The sequence below is a fragment of the Ilyonectria robusta genome, assembly GCF_021365365.1.
Source record: "Ilyonectria robusta strain PMI_751 chromosome Unknown BGZ61scaffold_5, whole genome shotgun sequence".
Taxonomy (NCBI): domain Eukaryota; kingdom Fungi; phylum Ascomycota; class Sordariomycetes; order Hypocreales; family Nectriaceae; genus Ilyonectria; species Ilyonectria robusta.
In genome coordinates, this window is record NW_025764439.1 from 912,267 (window position 1) to 925,229 (window position 12,963).

General features: G+C 50.1%; 3 protein-coding genes and 2 non-coding genes across 5 annotated transcripts; 1 reads left to right on the forward strand and 4 right to left on the reverse strand.

The window, feature by feature from the left end:
• Positions 1–2,109: 2,109 nt before the first annotated feature.
• BGZ61DRAFT_569182 (uncharacterized protein) lies at positions 2,110–2,660 on the reverse strand (the record flags this gene model as incomplete). The annotated part of the gene is made up of 1 exon (XM_046256020.1): positions 2,110–2,660. A coding segment is annotated over one exon (528 nt), but the record flags the coding sequence as incomplete, so codon positions are not given.
• A 692-nt stretch (positions 2,661–3,352) lies between these two features.
• Positions 3,353–5,771, reverse strand: BGZ61DRAFT_415241 (uncharacterized protein; the record flags this gene model as incomplete). The annotated part of the gene is made up of 4 exons (XM_046243346.1): positions 3,353–3,831; positions 3,893–5,172; positions 5,232–5,521; positions 5,608–5,771. The coding sequence occupies 4 exons, from the start codon at positions 5,769–5,771 to the stop codon at positions 3,580–3,582; spliced, it is 1,986 nt and encodes a 661-aa protein (XP_046107502.1). The 3' UTR covers positions 3,353–3,579.
• A 1,397-nt stretch (positions 5,772–7,168) lies between these two features.
• BGZ61DRAFT_475090 (uncharacterized protein) lies at positions 7,169–8,598 on the reverse strand (the record flags this gene model as incomplete). The annotated part of the gene is made up of 5 exons (XM_046248645.1): positions 7,169–7,336; positions 7,630–7,697; positions 7,745–7,871; positions 8,139–8,222; positions 8,377–8,598. 5 exons carry the CDS (start codon positions 8,596–8,598, stop codon positions 7,169–7,171), a joined length of 669 nt encoding a protein of 222 aa, XP_046107503.1.
• A 2,285-nt stretch (positions 8,599–10,883) lies between these two features.
• On the reverse strand, positions 10,884–10,973 carry BGZ61DRAFT_t79. The gene has a single exon. It is a non-coding gene; the product is annotated as a tRNA-His (tRNA).
• Positions 10,974–12,799: 1,826 nt separating this feature from the next.
• Positions 12,800–12,887, forward strand: BGZ61DRAFT_t74. The gene has a single exon. It is a non-coding gene; the product is annotated as a tRNA-His (tRNA).
• The last annotated feature ends 76 nt before the right edge of the window (positions 12,888–12,963 follow it).

Genomic DNA, 12,963 nt, shown 5'->3' on the forward strand with positions numbered 1-12,963 from the left:
ATGCAACGGGAATTATATAAACTAGCAAATAAAGGTAATAATGTATTTCTAAAAGGCTCTGTTCTTTTAAATAAATAGTATTCAAATTTGAGTATAATAACAAGTAGGCAAATATATCTATATTGATTATATATATGTCCAGTTAATATTGGCAAGTTATTAGTGAGTCAGTAAGAGTAACTATCCTTAGTAGTACTGCTGACACTTAGCTTAAAGCTCGATATATTTCACACATCTCGAAATTAATATAGTATATAAGTTAAATATAAAAAGTATACTTTTGTAATATATAGTTAAATCCTTAATATAACATTAGTATTACAGCTATATAAAAGAAATAATTAATATATGTAAGCAGTGAAAATTAGATTAGTTTACCTCCTTTAAGCAAGATGTGTTTTAGGCCAGCTGGAGGCTTATTAATAACAACTGGAAGCCTTAGTTTTATATGTAGCTTGCTATCAGTAGACTTCTAGTGGGAATGCAGCTGAAGTGAGAGTGGGTGGAGGCGTCAGGAGTGGTTGCCAGCTGACAGTTGCCAGCTGCCAGACGTCGATAGGGGATGGGCCCCTCTAACTTCCAGGCTTACTGGGGTAATTGGACTGAATTCTGACGCTGAAAAGCTCTCTAAGCCAGTCGTCCATATTTGCTGCTCGGTTCGTCCGTTCCAGCAGCCAACCACCTAGGGAATATCGTATCGCACTTTGAAGTAGCTCACTTATAGCTATGCTTTCTTTATTTATTGATTTGGCAGGTAGTCTCTTCTAGATAATGGTGCTGGTATTATCTTTCGCGGGCTCCCACAGTATACTGGTGGTTGGGTAGTGTCTTGCCAGTGGCGCCGTCGCACCTTCCCAGTAAGTATGACAGACGGTTGGCAGAACCAGAAAAGAAGGAAGGAGCTCCTTCCTCCAGGACATCCACACCATGGGGGCGAGGCAATCTCCTTCATCCTGGAGGGAGGAGACTCTCCTTTCTTTCCTCAAGCATACCAAAGTCAAGATGGCCCCCGCCTCCCGCCCCAACACCAACGCTCTCGTGGCCCTCCTGGGGCAGTGGCTGGCTCCAGATACTGGGCCAGCCCCCCCAGTTGCGGCTTTGGCCGATGAAGACTTTGCCGCCCTCGTCAACGACTCCCCGTCGGGGGCCTGGGTTCTTTGGAACCCAGGCCCGTTGAGCCAAGACCCTCCCGCGCCGACGCCCTCCCCTCCCGCCGCCCCCTCGTCCTCGCTGCCCAGCAGCAGCAGCAACAGCAGCAACAGCAGCAACAGCAGCAACAGCAACACCAGCAACAACACCAGCAACACCAGCGAGTGTGTTGTCGCGGCTTCGGCCGCTGAGCCCCCCGCCCGCCGCCGTCGCCGCCGCCAAGGCCCTCCTTCTCCTCCTCCTCCACCTCCTCCTCGTCGCCGCCGCCGTCGCCGCCGCAGCCCCTCCCCTCCTCCATCCCCCTCCCCCTCCCCCTCCCCTCCCTCCCCCCCTCCCCGTCGCCGTCGCCGCCTCGTCCGAGGCCTTCGCCCTCGGTCCCCCTCCCCATAGGGGGCTTTTGGTCCTGTCTCGTCTCGTCGGTTTTTTTTGGAATTCTTTTTCCAATTTTTAATTTTTAATTGGGGCCCCTAGGCTTCGCCTCTACTTTGAATCTCCCTCTGGGAGAAGTTTGGCCGCAAGACGAGTATGTGGACACCTGCTGGACTCATAAGTGGACGCAAGAAAGGGGAGGCTCAGCTAAGGGAGCGGCGTGTAAGTTGAAGAACTCCAGCGATATCGTCTTATCCTAACGCAAGCCATATCAGATTCCGGCTCACTTAGCTCGAGGGGCTTCATCTCTGCAGATCCGCTATGCCCTGCCATCTCCCAATCCCCAGGAGCGACAAAAGTGATGACGCTGTGACCTTCTGAGCCGAGTCATCAAGAATGCCACTGACTTCAAACCTGTGGTATCTTGCATGGGGGAATTTCTGCAGTGATGGAAGGAGTGGACTTACACGAGATGTGTGCTGTGTAAGTCGTGACCCACTTATGCCATTACCATACCTTCTAACGCCGCCACAGAGTGATATGACAGCCGCCACACACACAATCCCGGCTTGGCTGCATTAGCTAGCGGTTTCTCGAAACCTTGCACGCCTATTTTACCTCTGCGTTAAAGGCAGAGAGTCTCCTTGCCGTGGATCTCGATAAGTGGCTTCGCCTCTACTTTGAAGCCGACCAACTTCCTCGCCAAGGTCCAGGATGGGGGGCTTCGCCTCCACTTTGAAGCCGGTGGTTTCTGAAGAAGCCCGACAAGCCTGCTTCGCCTCTACTTTGAAGGCGGCCGACTTCTTCACCAAGGCCCCGATAGGCGACTTCGCCTCTACTTTGAAGGCGACCGGCTTCCTCGCCTCGCCAAGGTCCCGGATGGGCGACTTCGCCTCTACTTTGAAGGTGGACGACTTCTTCACCAAGGCCCCGATGGGCGACTTCGCCTCTACTTTGGCGGCGACCAACTTCCTTAACAAGCCCCCAGATGGGGAGCTTCGCCTCCACTTTGAAGCCGGTGGTTTCTGAAGAAGCCCGACAAGCCTGCTTCGCTTCCAATTTGAAGGCGAGTAACCTCTTCGCCAAGGTCCAGGATGGGCGACTTCGCCTCTACTTTGAAGCCGGTGGTTTCTGAATAACCCCAACAAGTCTGCTTCGCTTCCAATTTGAAGGCGACCAACCTATCGGAAACGCAGACAAATGGATGTTGTGAGACACCGTCAGAAATTTTTGGTGACTGGCACTGGCTGCGATGGTCAAGCACGGTACTTCTCGTGGCTGAGGGAAGGATTGCGACGATTTGGATGAGATCGTAACATGTAGCCTCTTGTGGAGATACTGAGGTGGATGTGAGCCGGGCTGGTTGAGAAAGAAGGGCATGGGGGAGAATACAGTAACATGTCGAGAAACCGAGGCAATACTACAATGAGACTGTTCCTAGCGTTGGGCTCATTGAAAGCCACGCAACTGCAATTGAAACGAAGGTAGTGAAAGCTGCAGAGCGAATATAGGACGTGGCAGAGCTAGTGGTGGATGGGCCGACGTCGTGGAAGATGACGAGGAGGATGCGGGTATATCCGGTTGCTGGTGGTGGTGGGTATGAGCCTTAGGTGCAGGAAACAATAACAAGATGGATGGGCGAGGCGGCGATCACGGTGTTTGTGGTGTAGTCAGGAGGAGTAGGAGAGGGAGGCGAGAATCATTCATGGGTGATGCCCGAGTGGATCAACCACGGCGCCAATACCGAGCAGGGTCGACGTTAACTAAAACATTACAAGGGGGCTCTCCTATGCAAGAGAACTGAAATGAAACTTGAATGAAACTAAATGACTTGAACTTTTCTGGGGGATTGACCTTGTTGAGAGGTCATCTGCTGGAGCAAACCCGAGCTAAGACGCCGCCTTGTTGAAAGGCTATTGCACATCAATGCCACCAGCCACCACGCCAACCACCATACCATCCGCTCATCTGTCGGCCGCCAAAAAACAAAACATTCTCGACAACCATCCCTCAGGCTCAGCTAGGTCCGAAGGAACCTACCATCCTGGCTTCCGACGCCTCTCAGTTATTTCCAGGGGCTGAATGCTCCTCAGATTCCAAATCGGGGTCAAAGGGTGGCGAAGCCATTGAGGAGATCATCGCGCCACGTTCCTTCAGAAGGCTCACAGAAATCCCCAATTCTTCAAGAGCACCCTCTTGAATAAACTGATCTCTGATGGCTGGCCCCCTTGTGAATGTGCACGGGCGATTGAGCGCTCGACAGCTTTTGCAAGTTTGGTCATCTTCGTCGTAGTTATTTTTACAGGCAGTCGGCTAAGATATTGAGATTAGCAACTTTACATAGGCAATACAAGATTTAGGATTCTGCACTCACGGTTCCTTGAGAATAACACATGTCGCAAATTTGGCGATTTGCTGAAGGGCCAAAAAACCATGGCTGAGGGCGTGGGCCAACGATCGTGTCTGGACCCGGAAACATCTGGCTTAACCTGGCCGCATTTTCTGCAATAGTGCGATCTTGCGGCCAGGGCACAACTCTGGGTCTGACATTCTCAACTATTAGTTTCTGCTGAAGATGATCGTACCTCAGGAACTGAACAGGTGCAGGACCTCGCCCAGGGACCCAGGCAGGGGCGTTGGAATATGTAGTTTGCTCTACGTCCGAGAGTATCAGCAGACCCTTACGGAAGGATTTCAAGATGTGAGACCACGGCTGCGCCATTTGGTTCCAAATCCTGCTCTTCTCAAGGTAGCACTCATTCCAACCTGTACCTGCTGGGTCGAGCCATTGGATTTTGATCGCCATTGCTCTGAGCTTTTCCAACTCAGGGTTTCGTCCAACAAGTGGCGGCATACGACCAAATCGAAATGGGTGGGTAAGGTACTGATCTCCATTCTTTCTGACTTCGACAATAACATGCACAGAGTCGCCATGCTTGAGCGAAGCGGCCTCTGCGATCGCTGTGGGGACCTGGATGACATCGTGGCCTTGCCAGTGAATGTTTGGGGCGGTGCCTTGGTGAACTTGGATCAGTCGCTTGCTCCGATAAACATAGATCTGCTTCTCAGGCTGGTACCAAGAGAGCCACTTTTTGGTTGCAGTGGCGTTCTTGATAATCGGCGTGTTCCAGTTTAGGCCGTAGGCTGGTGTTGGCGCCCAGCCCGTCTGCTGTGATACTTCTCGTATAATCTTCGAGAAGACTACAGCAGCATCAAAGTCGGCCCCATACGCCCCCATCAGGTTAGAGTTGATGGGCTCGTACAGATTGGGGTACCAGGATTGAAATAGGCAAACCATCGAGAATTCAGCAATGTGGAGGAAGTCCTCCAGAGACTCAGAGTGTCTTTCAAGGATCAATGGGATCATTGCCGCCTTCTTGGCTTGTCTCGCGAGGCGGTAGTGGTTCGATTTGTTATTCCTCGTTGTCTGAAATCTGTGTTGCTTGTCTCTTTCGTTTATGTCGACTGATTGTCCAATGTACAGCGCAGTAGAGAACACTTGGTCATTGACTGTTCTGTTGCCAAAGCGCTCGTAGATCCTGAAATAGATACCTGGCTCCTTTGGGTAAGTCGAGCTGACTTCTCTAAGGTCCGACACAGCCTGGAGATCAAAGGTGCCGGACCGCATAAGGCCGCGAGCCTGGGGGGTAATACCTGTGGACTGTTAGTAGAAGCGCAAATATGTAGAGGATGAGAGTGTGGGGGAGACTGACTCGAAAAGACAGCATCAGCGTAGGTTGACGCTTTGTCGTTGAACAAAACCGACTGGCTCTGCTGAGACAAGCCTGGAATGCTACCAACAATAGCATCCTTGTTAGCAATAATGCTTCGCCAGAGGCATCGGAGAGTCTCCTCCAAAATGTCAACAGAGTCAGATGGGACCTGGGCCGCTATGCTAGGGGCACTAGCCACCCGCCCTCGGAATGGGATTTCGATCGGGAGAGTTTGGGCCTGCCTTTGGCCACTCTGGATAACGGAAATAGGAACCCATCCTGTAAAAGTACTTATCAGTATTATTTCGGAACAGCAAAAACTTGTAGAGACCTACCTTTACGTGAGTTGTCGGAAAGATATCGAATGCCGCAAAACCCACCAGAGCCGACAAAAACCCAGGCCTTATCTCCTCTCCGGACAGACAAAAGGGGGGTAGCAAGGGCAGGAGGATCGCTTTCCAGCAGGGATGGGTCCCAGTCGCGTGTGATCACGCAAGCGTATGCTGGCCTGGACGAGGAGGGAGCTGCCTGAGTCGCCATGACGATGGCTTCTCATAGATGAGGCAGGGTCGTAAATTTAATGCCAGAAGATGAAGGCTTGTGAGGTTAACCGAAAGACAAGAGGGAGAGGATGACGAAGAGGATGGGAAGAGGAGAGGGAGAGAAGAGAGAGAAAGCCGGTTAGACTTGTGTTCTTATAGAAGAGAGGGATTTGCTGAATGATTCATGTTTTACGCCTTATCCTAAGGCATACGGAGATGATGTCAGATTCTTAGGAAGCCGTGATGCAGTGACGATCTTAGACTGCTAAGATCACTCGAGGAAACAAGCGAGAGTCAGAGAGAGCCGTGATGCAGTGACGGGGTCGGACTGTCGACGGTCACGCAGCCAATGCAAACTTTGTTGCCTGTGATCCGATCCAGCAATTGATCACCCCGATAGCAATCAGGACCGGGGTATGGATACCAACATCCACTGAGGTGGAAGAGATCAGCTGAACTGGAATAGCATGATAATGCATCACCCATAGTTCGCGCCACGAATATGTTGGCTCCTCGTGCTCGCAAACGATAGTGATTCATTCATGGTTACTATGATCACATGAAACAGTGACCCGTAGTACACACCGAACGAGCTTCGGCCTTGCTCGTCAAATGCAGAAAAAGATAGATAAACAAACAGCCAATAAAGGTAGTGTGTCTAACTAGACCAGCAAACATAGACGACCAGAACTTCATGCTTGTCAATCCCATGACGGTGCCCGCATCCGTTACCTAGCTCCTTGTTGAGGTTTATTGTTCGTACTACACACATAATAGTATCAGAGCTTCCCGCACCGGTTGAATTAGCCGTGCGACTGCTACATAGAGGCGCAAGTGCTTGTTCTGTCGGGGCTCAGAAACCAGTTTCCCGGCATTCACAGCAACGTTGGGTGTCCACCAGTCGCAGTTTCGGCGCAAACTGGATAGCAACCGGCCACGGTCCCGGCCCCACCCCGATGACAAGGGTCCTAGCCATATGATCGATGTAGCCAATGAACAATGCTTCTTGCCGGTTTTAGGAATGACAGGCACGTTTTACTCAGGCATTCAGACCGATTCAGCTTTGGACACAGACAGCGAGTAGGGAAACAGTCGGTGGAGTGCCCTTTTCAACCGGCTGGTTTGCCAATCACCAGCCATAGCAAGGCGAGCAGTAGTAGACGTGAAGGGATGCATTTCTCGATTAGATTCGAGACCATATTGAGAGTGACTCCCACCCGATCGCACCACGGCAGCTTTTGTGCATTCGGGTGTGGCCAGAGATGAGCAAAATACCGTTGCGTCCATAGCATCAAAATTTAAGAGCGCGTGTTATGTGCATTACTACAAACTTATCTAACACAACGAGAACCGACAGTATTCTAGTAGAAAAAGCCTCAGAGTTTAATATACTAATTACGTGACACTTTTTAGGACATTTATTTCGAAGAACCCGTCAAAGTTAGAATGGGCGATTTCTTCGCTGAACCCCCGCCGGCCCCGGAGTGGGGGCGGAGCCGACGTGCTTGGTGGGCAAAGGCTGTCCTCGAGATCTTTGGGAACACCCGCTGCCTTGAAATAGAGCTGAAGCAGGTCTTAAGGTGCTAACATAAACAACGTGGGGACCAAACCTGGAGGGATGCGACGAATAGAGAAGAACCACTAGCAATGCTGAGCCCTTGGACAAAACGATTCCAGCCTCGAAGTAATGGTGAAGCCCGAAAGCCCCAATTACAATTTCAAAGAACCTTTGGTATGAGACCCCACTTTTCTGACTGCAGCTGGCAGCGCTTGTCGCACTAAAATCAACATTGCCTGTTAGAGAGTGCCCTGAACTACATGACAAAGTCCCCTGCACCCAGTGCACTAACACGCACCAAAACCACACCTCCGTTGTCATTGCACATCCATTTCCTTCCGCAAAGGTTAAGGCTATACCCGGGTGCTAGATGTGAGGAGAGTCAGCGTGTTGTGGCCCTTGGGTTGACAGACTCAGAGCAGAGTCAGAGCCAGCCTGTTGGGTTCCTCGGATGCCCACCAGGTTCAAAGTAGAGGCGAAGCAGGCCTTTGGGGTCTTATCTTGTTGGGCATTCTCAAGGTGGTACTGGCTCCTAGGCACCTACTTGATTCAGAGTAGAAACGAAGCTGCCCTTTTGGGTCCTTGTAGAGGGGTCATGCTCAAAGCAGAGACGAGTGAGGCGCGAATCCAGCCTTTTGAGGTTCTTAGGCATCCATCGGTTTCAAAGTAGAGGCCAAGCGAGCCTGTTGGAGCCGGAGACAAGAGTTAAGGGACCACAGCCGAAATATCGGCTAGGTTCCTGTTAGAATTGAGGCTCAGATCACATATGCGTAAAAGATATTTACCCGTATGGTGACTGGAGCCCACCTGGTAGGCATCCCAGGACGCTGTCGTAAGGTGACCTGCGTAGAGGTAGTCTTGTGAGAGGGCGTGGATGCTTGGAGCATGGATCTATTGTCAGCAGGGTTAAAGTTATGGCTCAGAACGGGTAACTCACCCCCCTCTGCCAAGGTCTAGGTTATTTGCATGGCTGCTACAGTCGCGGCTTGGTCTGTAACGGCGTCAGAAGGTGTGGCAGAACCCGCAATCGTGGGTCGCGGCTTACACGTCTCTTGTAAGTTCTCTCACTCCTTCCATAACTCTTTCGGATGGAGCTTCCTTCTCGCAAGACATCGCAGACTTTGCTAGACAGGAGGGCATTTGAGTCGTCACTACAACAGCATTTCTGGGGAGTAAGAGACAGCGATGTCGTGGGCGGCGACGAGGAAGTGAGGGCCGAGGCGTCATCGTCGGGCCCCTCTTCGGAGAAGGGCCTGGAGACACCCATATCCAGCCCCCGGGCGGAAAATCTTGGGCCGCGAAGGCCGGCTCTTCGAAGGCTGCCTTCCCTCCCGGTCGATAGCCCTTAATGGCCTCCTCAAGCTCTTCGAGGATCAAGTAGCCCACTGGCAATCCCGGCTCGTATTTGCGGCCGTGACTGATCCAGGACAGCAAGAAGCTTGGTGAGATTGGGTGATGGAGGGACTCATTCGATGTTCGCCACGTCGAAGTTGGTGATGGATGGTAAAGGGGAGAGATGACAAAAAGAATAGATTGGAAGAGAATAAATTGAATGAGAAAAGAAAACAAGAAGAAAGGCGAACGGGAAGAAGCCGAGGGAAGTTGCGCTGTTGCAGGCAGCTGGTGATGTGGGTACCTGCATGATGAAGTGACTGCCAGCTGTGAGCGATTGTTAGGCAGCCAATTCACTGGCCATCGCTCAATAACCACCTCGGATTTACATTTTTTGCCTCAGCCCACTGCTTCCAACCCTCATTCACTACCTGACATCTGCCGCCCCCTCGTGCTTGCTATCCAGCAGCGGTAGCAAAACCACCCAGCCTTAGTGTTGTCAGCATGCGGCTCTGCAGACCCTTCTCTATCAGCATCTTCCAAGTTGTCTTCCTGCAATCCCGAGTCGTCTCATATTCTCTCTCCCTTAATTTCCCGTTCACCTCATTTCAACTTGATCCCCCAAGCAGAAAACCCAGACCTAGAAGCGAACATCATCCCCTCGTGGCCTTCCCGGTGTTTCCGGCTCCTGGCTATGATCTTCTGTAGATAAACGCGATGCGAAGAAAGCTTAGCCTTTGGGCTCAGAACATTCCTCTGGGGTCCCAAGGTGACTCTGTACTGCCCATCGATTGACCAAGCTTGCTCTTGTTGTGCTTCTTCCTCTGCCACCACCGCTAACGTGACCGCGGTCACCACCGTTTTGGCCCTCCTGGGCCGGTGGATGACCGCAAAGCATAGGCCAACCCTCATGGAAGGGACAGCAAAGATTGAACAGTCGATCGGTAGATCAGATGCTGAATCTTCCACACAATGTGCGGCTACTCTGAGCGCTCCGGCACCTTTTTACCAACACGAGCTATACAATGAGGTGCCTCAATGGATCAATAAACACTAAAAAGTTGTCCATAGTGCGGCTACTTCGAACCCTTCCGCATTAGCTCACCAATATGTGTTATGCAGTGAGCCACCTCGATGGACTATTGAGCGGCGACAACCACCAGGAAGCCATTCGGTCGAAGCTGACTGTATGACCCGTGCTGGTGAGCTAATGCGGTAGGATTCGGAGTAGCCGCACGCTGGTCAATTTACTGGTGCTCAATTGAGGTATTTCACTCAGAGCAGCCAGCCGACCAGACGGCCGTCAAGGCAGAGACTACAAGCCCCTGCAAAAGTAGGGATGGGTGAACCAGAAGAGGGCGAGGCAGGGGAATACCTAAACATCGACTTGCAGCTTTCAGACTCACCTACACGACAGAGATATTTTAGATATATACACACCCCTTCCTAACCTAATTGGGATTACTCTGACGCCTGCAGCTGGCCTTTATACCTTTTGGCCTTCTTGTGGTGAATTAACATAATACGTTCGGCCCGCCGCGACCTGCGCTGCGCTCTGGAGCGGCTTCGGGGCACCCTCTATCGCTGCGCTCTTACGGGGGCTCTCGTACCTCGGCCTCACTCGAGATAAAAGAAGAATTGCTTGGTGTCTGGAAGGAAGGAAATTGGTCTCATCCAAATTGGGTTAAGCGAGGGTGTGGGCTTTTTTGATACATCCCTGCCCGTAGGTCAGACTAAAAGTCGGGAGTCGATGTTTGGGTATTCACCGTCGGCACCCGTAGAGGAAGCCATCCCGGCCACGCAACTGGGGCCCTCACAGCTACCAGAATAACCGCCGGGTAGGGCCGAAAGTAACGAACTTTTCAGAGACACTAGAGGGACGTATTTTTGAACGATTTGGCTGTAGCAGGGCTTACAAGTTGTTACGATATGTAGATAACTGTTTGTTACGTTCTCTGACTTAGAAGATCCGAGATGTGAAGTGAATAAAATGGAGTTATGTGATGCACCTGTCCCAATAACAATACTCTTTGTTATACTGTAGTATTCTGAGCCGCAAATGCTCACTCTAGATACAAATTAAATTATGAACCAAGCTTGACTCGCCCTTGAAACATGGAAATTAGTCTCTCAAAAAAAAAAATTCAAGACAAGTGTAAGAATGGAGCCCACAACAAGACGAAGACGGCTTTAAAAAATGTTTAAAAAAATACAATCCATTGCTTCCAGCCGGAATTGAACCGGCGTTTCCAGTGTTTTGCGAATGCGGTTGACCACAAACTGGTATCCTTGCCACTAGATGATAGAAGCGCTGAAGAACCTTCATTTATTGATGAAAGTGGGCGGGCTATTTCACTTGATAACCACATACGAGCTAAAGACTCATATAAAGCGGAGCAGCCCCGCACCCTGGATGCATTGACACATAATCTGAGAAAAAAAGACCAGGTTCGAACTTTATAAAATGAGTGAGTGGTTGTGTTGTTCAAGGTATGCAAGCTGTGGATGTCAAAAGCAATCAGGGATACTTAGCGCGCTCCTGCCGAGTTGAGCACAGCCGAAGACATCAACAATAGCTTACCCCTCTAAAAATATAAGACCTGGACGGAGTTGGAATGCTCACTGATACTGGGGATCATGTCTATATTCACTATTGGCCCTGCCGGATCATCTGAGCCGGACGCATTGCCGGGGTCGGAGTGGGGCCGGTTCCGGTGGCCGCGGCAGAAGTTGTGACATCCGTGGTTGTTTCCGGACAAATTGTGATAACTCAATTTAAATCAGCCGCTATGAATACGTGCCCGGCTGATACGGAATCCGGCTGATGCGGAATATCATCTGGCGACGGCGGCGAGATTTGTTCTACCCGCGACGACGACTACAATACGCAAAAGCTACAGGACTGTTTTTACGGCATGGAAGGGGTGATTACTCAGTCCAATATTTAGTACAAAGATGGAGGGACACTTATTGATGTTTGGGGCAGGGTCCATTGTCGGCAAGTTTAAAGTCATAGCTCAGACGTCTGTCAAGGTCGGGGCTGTTTACACAGCTAAGGAATTATAGAATAATTATATAATATAAAAAAACTAAAAAAGCAGCTATAGTAATATTACTATTATAACTAGAATAATATCTAGATTAAGATTTTATATTATATAAATAACTTATAAATTTTTTTATTGTTTTTTTAATTTATAAAATTAATTTAATAATAAAATTATAATAGTTTAAATATATAATTAGAAATTTAGAGTTATATAAATAATATTACTTAAAAGAAAAATAACTAAACTAAAGAAGATTAACGGCGCAGGCCTCGCACGAGGCGACGGAACCGGGGGCGGCGAGGCGAGGGGGAGGGCGCAGGGCAGGGTGAGGAGGAGGGAAGAGTTTCTTCGGCCGAAGCTGCAGCAGTATCGCTGTTATTGCTGTTGCTGCTGAGCGGCAACGAGGGAGGGAGGTCCGCGGCGTCATCGTCAGACTCCTTATCGGAGAAGAGGGCTGGAGACATCAGTCTCCAGCCCTTCTGGGGCGGAAAATCTTTGGCCCCGAAGGCCAGCTCTTTGGGGCCGGATCCCGGCCCCACTTTCAAGCCTGCCTCCAAGCCGACCTCCGAGCCTACCTCCGATGGGCGACCAATGCCACCCAGATGGTTCAGTGCACTAATAGAAGCGATTGGGATGAGAACCATATGGTCTCCAGGGGCCATAGAAAGAGGGGTACTCACGTGATGCCTCAAAGCCCTCTCGATTAATCTCGCGGTGTGCTCGTTGATAGTGAAGCCCTAGAATGAAAGCTTGCTCTTGCACCGACACCAGATGCGTGATTACCAGGCGGAAGAAGGAACACCGTACGAGACAATTCTTTTATATTTTGAGGAACGAGTTATTCGTTTGGGTGAGAATTGGCAGAATGAGTGTCTGTTCAGTCTAATATTCAAATACCAGCACTTAACCGTTCCAGCAAGAAACAAAAGCATTGAAGTAGAAAGAACTTGATTAAAATTTAGTACAAAAATAAGGAATACTTATGTACTCCGTAATATACCTACAAAGTGGATTTCAACTTGTGTGGGTGGAGTAATTTATCTACTCCAATATCAAACCAGCCCACATCAACAAATGATGTGATATGCGGTGTTCGTATAACGGTTAGTATACCAGTTTGTGGCCTAATAACCTCAATTCACTGGCGATGGCGGTTCGATTCCGCCACACCGCAATCGTTTATTTTTTGGGATTTATTTCGTGGAGTGACAGCTCATCAAAGATGCAGTGTTTCGTTGATCACGGCTTGG